Source organism: Coregonus clupeaformis, chromosome 17 (assembly GCF_020615455.1).
Source record: "Coregonus clupeaformis isolate EN_2021a chromosome 17, ASM2061545v1, whole genome shotgun sequence".
Taxonomy (NCBI): domain Eukaryota; kingdom Metazoa; phylum Chordata; class Actinopteri; order Salmoniformes; family Salmonidae; genus Coregonus; species Coregonus clupeaformis.
The window spans coordinates 33,365,666-33,373,895 of NC_059208.1; the positions used below are offsets into that span (position 1 = coordinate 33,365,666).

At 42.0% G+C, this 8,230-nt stretch overlaps 2 protein-coding genes across 2 annotated transcripts; both read right to left on the reverse strand.

Moving 5' to 3' along the window:
* Window positions 1-3,366: 3,366 nt before the first annotated feature.
* LOC121585533 (free fatty acid receptor 3-like) lies at window positions 3,367-4,811 on the reverse strand. Its single transcript, XM_041901857.1, has one exon. The coding sequence runs from the start codon at window positions 4,785-4,787 to the stop codon at window positions 3,810-3,812; it is 978 nt and encodes a 325-aa protein (XP_041757791.1). The 5' UTR covers window positions 4,788-4,811; the 3' UTR covers window positions 3,367-3,809.
* Window positions 4,812-7,005: 2,194 nt separating this feature from the next.
* Window positions 7,006-8,010, reverse strand: si:dkey-211g8.9 (free fatty acid receptor 2). Its single transcript, XM_041902049.1, has one exon. The coding sequence runs from the start codon at window positions 8,008-8,010 to the stop codon at window positions 7,006-7,008; it is 1,005 nt and encodes a 334-aa protein (XP_041757983.1).
* Between the last annotated feature and the right edge of the window lie 220 nt (window positions 8,011-8,230).

An 8,230-nucleotide genomic window follows, 5' to 3' on the forward strand; every position in this document is an offset into this window, starting at 1 on the left:
ACCATTTTCTTCAAACTCACCTATTCAGTATCCCAGGGCCACTAAGACATTATGGAAACCAGAGAATCAGATCAAATTAAACAGTCATAGGAATCTGTCTTACCCTGGTCTAGGGAGTTGGAAGTATGGGGTAAGTTGAGCCATGGGACAGGGTAAGTTAAGCCACCTATACATTTCTGTATTGAATTAAATATGACCTCTACCTTTTTAAAACCATGTCTATCTTTATTTCCCAAACACAATTCAACATAATCACAATCGCTGTTTGTCCTTTAAGCATATTTTAACACAGGCTTAACACCTACCTATATGTACATATCTACCTCAATTACCTCGTACCCCTGCACACCGACTCAGGACGGGTCCCCTGTGTATGTAGCCAAGTTATCGTTACTCATTGTGTATTTATATCTTTCTATTATTTTAAAAATGTTATCTGCATTGTTGGGAAGGGCCCGTAAGTAATCATTTCACTGTTAGTCTACACCTGTTGTTTACGAAGCATGTGACGAATAAAATTAGATTTGAGATTTTATTTTAACAAAGACTTTGTACTTTTAAAAAACACTTTTAACATAGGCCAGGCCCTGTTGTTACCTCATATCCCAGCAATAGTGCCTTGCCTGCGAAGAAAACACTTCCATTTTCTCAACTTGCCATTGGCTCAATTTACCCCAAGGCAAACATTTTGACTATATTAGCCCACACACAAGGATGCACTTTCATGCTAGGTTTAGGATCTCATATTGAAGCTTATAGAGACCCCAACTGAATTATAGAACAATCTTAAAATGATCTACCTTGGTTTAGATACAAGCATTATGAAACCTCTAACACAATAAATTAATTTGACTTGGTGAAAATCAGTTTTTTGGACCTAACTTGCTTACCACTTTTTCCATGTGGTTTCTTCCTTCACAGACTCCATGAAATGATGACGTCTTCCTAAATATTTGGTCAAATTATGCATTTTCTGTATGGTTTCCTTGAAACAAGGGTGGCTCAACTTACCCCTTTGGCTCAATTTACCCCACTCTCCCTTACATACAGTGGGGAAAAAAAGTATTTAGTCAGCCACCAATTGTGCAAGTTCTCCCACTTAAAAAGATGATAGAGGCCTGTAATGTTCATCATAGGTACACGTCAACTATGACAGACAAATTGAGAAAAAAAAATCCAGAAAATCACATTGTAGGATTTTGAATGAATTTATTTGCAAATTATGGTGGAAAATAAGTATTTGGTCACCTACAAACAAGCAAGATTTCTGGCTCTCACAGACCTGTAACTTCTTCTTTAAGAGGCTCCTCTGTCCTCCACTCGTTACCTGTATTAATGGCACCTGTTTGAACTTGTTATCAGTATAAAAGACACCTGTCCACAACCTCAAACAGTCACACTCCAAACTCCACTATGGCCAAGACCAAAGAGCTGTCAAAGGACACCAGAAACAAAATTGTAGACCTGCACCAGGCTGGGAAGACTGAATCTGCAATAGGTAAGCAGCTTGGTTTGAAGAAATCAACTGTGGGAGCAATTATTAGGAAATGGAAGACATACAAGACCACTGATAATCTCCCTCGATCTGGGGCTCCACGCAAGATCTCACCCCGTGGGGTCAAAATGATCACAAGAACGGTGAGCAAAAATCCCAGAACCACACGGGGGGACCTAGTGAATGACCTGCAGAGAGCTGGGACCAAAGTAACAAAGCCTACCATCAGTAACACACTACGCCGCCAGGGACTCAAATCCTGCAGTGCCAGACGTGTCCCCCTGCTTAAGCCAGTACATGTCCAGGCCCGTCTGAAGTTTGCTAGAGTGCATTTGGATGATCCAGAAGAGTATTGGGAGAATGTCATATGGTCAGATGAAACCAAAATATAACTTTTTGGTAAAAACTCAACTCGTCGTGTTTGGAGGACAAAGAATGCTGAGTTGCATCCAAAGAACACCATACCTACTGTGAAGCAGGGGGGTGGAAACATCATGCTTTGGGGCTGTTTTTCTGCAAAGGGACCAGGACGACTGATCCGTGTAAAGGAAAGAATGAATGGGGCCATGTATCGTGAGATTTTGAGTGAAAACCTCCTTCCATCAGCAAGGGCATTGAAGATGAAACGTGGCTGGGTCTTTCAGCATGACAATGATCCCAAACACACCGCCCGGGCAACGAAGGAGTGGCTTCGTAAGAAGCATTTCAAGGTCCTGGAGTGGCCTAGCCAGTCTCCAGATCTCAACCCCATAGAAAATCTTTGGAGGGAGTTGAAAGTCCGTGTTGCCCAGCGACAGCCCCAAAACATCACTGCTCTAGAGGAGATCTGCATGGAGGAATGGGCCAAAATACCAGCAACAGTGTGTGAAAACCTTGTGAAGACTTACAGAAAACGTTTGACCTGTGTCATTGCCAACAAAGGGTATATAACAAAGTATTGAGAAACTTTTGTTATTGACCAAATACTTATTTTCCACCATAATAATTTGCAAATAAATTCATTAAAAATCCTACAATGTGATTTTCTGGAAATTGTATTCTCATTTTGTCTGTCATAGTTGACGTGTACCTATGATGAAAATTACAGGCCTCTCTCATCTTTTTAAGTGGGAGAACTTGCACAATTGGTGGCTGACTAAATACTTTTTTTTCCCCACTGTAGATGTTCGATTTCAGTGTTGCATTTAATTTGTAGGCGAACACCAATACATACAAGTGTGTTGTGGTATTGTTCTTTGCTGACTTGAAACTTGGGCCTCTATGTCATAAAGAGGTCAGGAAATCACCTAAATTAACAAAAATGTGATTTGTCACGTGCACAGGATACAGCAGGTGTAAACAGTACAGTGAAATGCTACTTGCAAGCGCTTCCTCAACAATGCAGTATTCAATATAAAAAAAGGAAAGAAATATAAACGTGTCAAATTCAGAATAGATTCTTAAAAAGAGCACAGAATCAATACTAAGTCAGATAAAATACACACGAGAAATAAAAATGCACACGAGAATAAACACTATACACAAATAAATAGATTCCTTCCTACAAGCTCCTCTTACAATTTCCTCTTCTCCAGATAAAGATGACCCTCAAGGGTCATGTAAAAGCTACAGTGATAAGCATTGTATTTGATTCTGACATGAATGACTTGATGAGAAATCCAAAAGATAGTTGGCAAGAAAAGCAATAACATTAGGTAAGGATAATGTCTTAATAAGGAGTTTATTGGCAATAATAACTGATCATTAAAAAAGCATGACAATAAACTACATGTGTGATAACGCATAGACAATATACTATAAATTCAAATGCAACGACCACAATATTACTTTTCTGATACAGATATTTTTTTAATCAATAATTTGTGCAGCAATTGCATATTGATATTCTGGCATTTACAGTCTCAATAAGCATGACATAAGATTACCACAAAGACTAATTCGAAGCAGCTTCTTTATTCCCTTTAATGACATATTTTACAGTTTACCATTCTAATTCACTATTCTCATCATTACCCTCTGTACAAGTAATACAAGTTTACTGTAATAACCTTTGTGGGACACAAACTAAGGTACCAGTCACAGTCACCAGACAACATCATACTGTTTTCTTAGTCTCACTCTCACTCTAATTCTGCATACTGAACCAAATACATATGCAGATGAATGCAGACATTCTATAGCAGTTTCAGTTTCACACGCACAAATGGTATCAGAATTCTAGATCACATTGTGGAAATACACAATTTCAATGCTTCGTGTACACTTTGTATGGATGGACAACACTAATTTACTATTCACTGATTCACCGTGGGGTCTAATTTGTCCCCCTTGCGGCAGCAGCGCCAAACCTCTGGCTGGACGAATGGGTGGAGTCCATAGGGTCTGGTGTATTACCAGCATGGGCAGCTGTGGCCTTTGGATTGAACTTAGCCTTGATTCGCTTCAGGCAGAGGCTGAGAGTGCTCCTAACAGCTGAGGAGGAGAAGTAGAAGATGATGGGGTCCAGACAGGCATTTAAGGAGGTGAGCAGAATGGCCGTGTTACGCCAAGTAGGGACTTTATTCTGCATGATCCCCACTACATGGGACACGTTGTAGGGCCCAAAGCAGAGGGCGAAAACCAGCAGAGTTCCCATCGCCAGCCCGATGGCACGCAGGCGCCGGTGCTGGCCGATGTTGGGAAGCCTAGACAGGATACGGATGAAGTTGACATAGCAGAAGGTGCTGATCAGGAAGGGGACACAGAAGAGAACCAGGGACATCTCTAAGCGTACTGGGAGAAGGGTAATAAGCTGGACATCAGTGAAATTCCCATAGCAGGTAGTGTTGTCGGCATCTTTGTCTAATTGCATTACGAAGACAACACTGCAGTGGGCAAGGGACAGGATCCAGAAAACTACACAGGCCAACTGTGCGTGGACAACCCTGCCTGGTGCTGTGAATCTTACGGGATACGCCACGCTGAGGAAGCGCTCCACACTCACCGCGGTCAGGAGGAGGGTGCTGTTGTAGATGGTGGAGTAGAACAGGAAACCAGTGACTGGACACAGGAAGTAAGGGAGGGTCCAGTTAAAATCATCAACAGCCTCCTTCATCTTGAAGGGCAGAAAAGCGAGGAAGATGAGGTCGGAGATGGTCAGGTTGAGTAGCAGGATGTCGATGGGGGCAGGTTTGCGACGCACCTTTCGGTAAAAGGTGCAGAATGCCAGGATGTTGGCAGGTACCCCGATCAGGAAGGTGGTGATGTAGACGAACAGTGCAAAGCTGCATGAAATGTGATCTGCAGGCTTCATATTGGCAGGTACTGTTAACGTTGTTGTCACTACAAGAGAGAGAAGAGCATCATGATATACTGACGTTTCAACCCAAAACTATTGGGAGACAGCTATCTGAACGGAATTACACAACTAACATCTCAGATGACATTGCTGTCTCACTCACTTCCTGTCATTACTTTATTACCATGGAAACACACCACTAAACAGATATGCTATTTCTATAATGACTGTTCATTATCTCTAGTCACACAAAAAGGGCATTCTTAAAATTAACTAAGCTAAGAGGTCATTTCCCCGTAGTGCACACCCTGTTGTGTACTGTTTTATTAGCAAATCCTCTAGTGTCCATAGTTAAACTTAAGAATATATAAACTGAATATTTGGAATATCCTAACCTTAGTTATCAATTATTAGAGAGGATACATTTGCCCCTTGCACTTTTACTATTTTTCTTAAATGTTATGGACATTTTAAAATGCACATTCTTCTTAGATTTAGGCCGCAAAATATCGAACCCACTTTATCCTTGTGTATGGTTCCCAGCATAGTTTGTACTGTAGTAGTAATGCTTGTTTTATGTTGAGAATACTGATGAATTGCGCCCTCTAGGAACCAATGTCTCATACTGGAGTTCTCATGCTGGAGTTGCAAGTATGGTAAACTTTGTCCACATAACACAATAAAGCCCCTCAGGGATTAATAAAGTTGTATCCAATTGAAAAGTGCTACCCTAAATAAGCACCACATTTAGACACAAAAAAGGGTACTTCTACACAATACGGGACCTCTTCTTGTTATCTCTTAACCCAAACTTGCAGATGCCCTGAGAAGTGTCAAAATAATTGTAATAGTTTATTTTCATGAATGCAGGATATGGCTTATTTGCAGCATATTGAACAAAGGTATGTATAAAAGCCATACACATTATGGTACAGGTAATTTGCATCGCACAAAAAGTGTGACCCCATACTAAGATATTACATGGTAGATTTATAATCACACAGTTCTGCATGAGTAAAAACTTATTATTTTAATGGAAGTGTTTGAAGATTATTTTCAGTTTCTCTTGTACTAAGGTCATGGATAACGGCTATGGATAAGGAACCATGTTGCATTTGCTAAAACATCCCTCACTGATGGTACTCTCAAATAAAAGTAAGAAATTATTAAAGTGAATTTACTCACCAAAGAAGGCCTTTTCCTCACTCGTTACCATAAATGCACTTCAACTGACCTCAACTTTTTTATACTCACATTAGGATGTATCTATGATGAGGAAGTGACTAACAAGAAAATGATGAAATGATAAACAGTTTGAGGGACTTTCACTGAATGCTTATAATATTTTATCAAATTTAGGTAGTCTCAATTAATCTTACTAATAGGGTGGATAATTTAATGGATCTGAAACACTGAACACTATCACGTTGAATTAATCAAGTTATTCATAGTTCATAATGTCTCTTTTAAATGGGTATGTATCCTTCAAAAGCAACACCCAGGCACTTTGGATTTAGAACAAATATACACAACACAATACTTGCTCAGTTTATATTTTATTCAGACATTTCTCTTGCACAAGTAAGGTAGTGATTTACATGTAAATATTACAAAGTCAAATCCTCAATTAGAAGCAGGTTCTAAAAACAAGTAATTCTCAGTTAATTCACATTTAGAGATTAGAGAAACATTAATTATAGTCATAACTGTTTCTGGTTGAGATTTCTGGTTGAGATTTCAAATGTATTGATTCTGAGACTGTCAGATATAAAATTAGGACATGTTTCTGATTAACTTTATGTTCAGCAGAGTTTCAGATCAGAATTAATTAGTGCATTTTACATTCATCTTCGTAAACTCCTTAAAGCTCCCAGTGTAAGCTGGTCAGTAACATTTGATGCTGTAAATAACAATCAATAAATGATGGTTCTATTTACATTTATCTGTTATTCATATGATCACTGTGGTTTGTTATCTATAACTTTCTAAAGATTTCAGAGCATAGAAAGCATAGAGTATCATGAGAACACAATATATTATTATTTTTGTCATCAATAATTGTGCAGATTTTTAGATTGTCCCTTGTTCCAACCTCAGCTCTGCCCATTTTGAGCATTACCAGTCCTATTTCTTAGTGTATTCCACATCAGCCTCAGTTCTCCACTTAATTTTGTCCTAAACTATTTCCATTTTGTGTTCCACTCCCATGTCTTGCATGTGTTGTTTGTGCAGATTATTCCTGATTTAACTTGGAAATGTTTGCTCCTGTCTGTCTGTCGGTCAGAGACACCACTCCCCTCACATTAGCCAGAGGGTCCCGTGTGATGATTTTGCTGCCATGGCGCCCCTCTGTCCGGCTGTATCTGCTGGGCCTTCCACAGAGCCTTCCCATGAGGCCGCGGGGCGTTGCCGGGGACAGCATCAGCATGACCACAGGCTCTAGGAAGACGTTACAGGCACTGGACAGCATGGCCTCAGTTCTCCAGTGGATGTTCTCCTGCAGCACAAAGCCCACGATGTGTGAGGCATTGTAGGGCGCGTAGCACACCACAAACACAGCCAGCGTGGAGAGGGCCACAGCCAGGACGCGCCTCTTTCCCAGGACGGGCAAGCAGGACTGCCACACCAGGGCCACGCAGCGCAGCGTGCAGAAGGCGGTCACGGCCAGTGGCAGCAGGAAGAGGAGGAGCGCCATCTCCAGGCGCAACGGCCGCAGCAGGTCCAGCTGGTCCTGGGTGAAGTTCTCGAAGCAGACCGACACATTATGGCTGGAGGTGGACACGAAGCCGCCTCCGCCTTCTGCCACCAGGCCCAGACTCAGGTGCAACAGCACCACTGCCCACAGGGCGGCGCTAATGAAGCAGGAGATGCGGCCCCGCCGGTACAGCTTGTAGCTGATGGGAAAGGCGATGCTGAGGTAGCGGCCCACCGTCACGACCGTGAGGAAGAGGCAGCTGCCGTAGATCGAGGAGAACAGGAAGAAGCTGTAGACGGGACAGAGGGGCGACGGAAGAGCCCAGTCCTGGAGGAAAGTCTCCAGGGCCTTGACGGGCAGCCAGGCCACCAGTGTCAGGTTAGCCAGGCACAGGTTGAGTGCGTATACCACGTTGGGCGTGGCACCCCGCTTGCGCGCCTTGCGGACGTACACGAAGAGCACCAGCAGGTTGGAGGGGAGGCCCAGAAGGAACGTAAAGGAGTAGACCATCAGGGAGACACAGTCCTTGGCGGGCACTTGCATTGCTTCAGCTTCAGGAGCATAGGAGGCACTGCATCAGAAGCAACTGAAGTCTCGATTCTGCAAGTAAAATCATTTGAGATGGGAAGAAAAAACACACCTGTCCTGTGGCAGACGTAATGGATGTTAAAAGTAAGATCTCTTAAAGCGACTCGATTGAAAACAAATTCCAAATCACATACAGTAAATCCTCTATGTGCAATCACAGATCCTCTCCTGTTCC

Excerpts from the sequence above, each read along its gene's own strand:
- LOC121585533 (XM_041901857.1), bottom strand. The coding sequence starts at position 4,787 with ATGAAGCCTGCAGATCACATTTCATGCAGCTTTGCACTGTTCGTCTAC.
- si:dkey-211g8.9 (XM_041902049.1), bottom strand. The coding sequence starts at position 8,010 with ATGCAAGTGCCCGCCAAGGACTGTGTCTCCCTGATGGTCTACTCCTTT.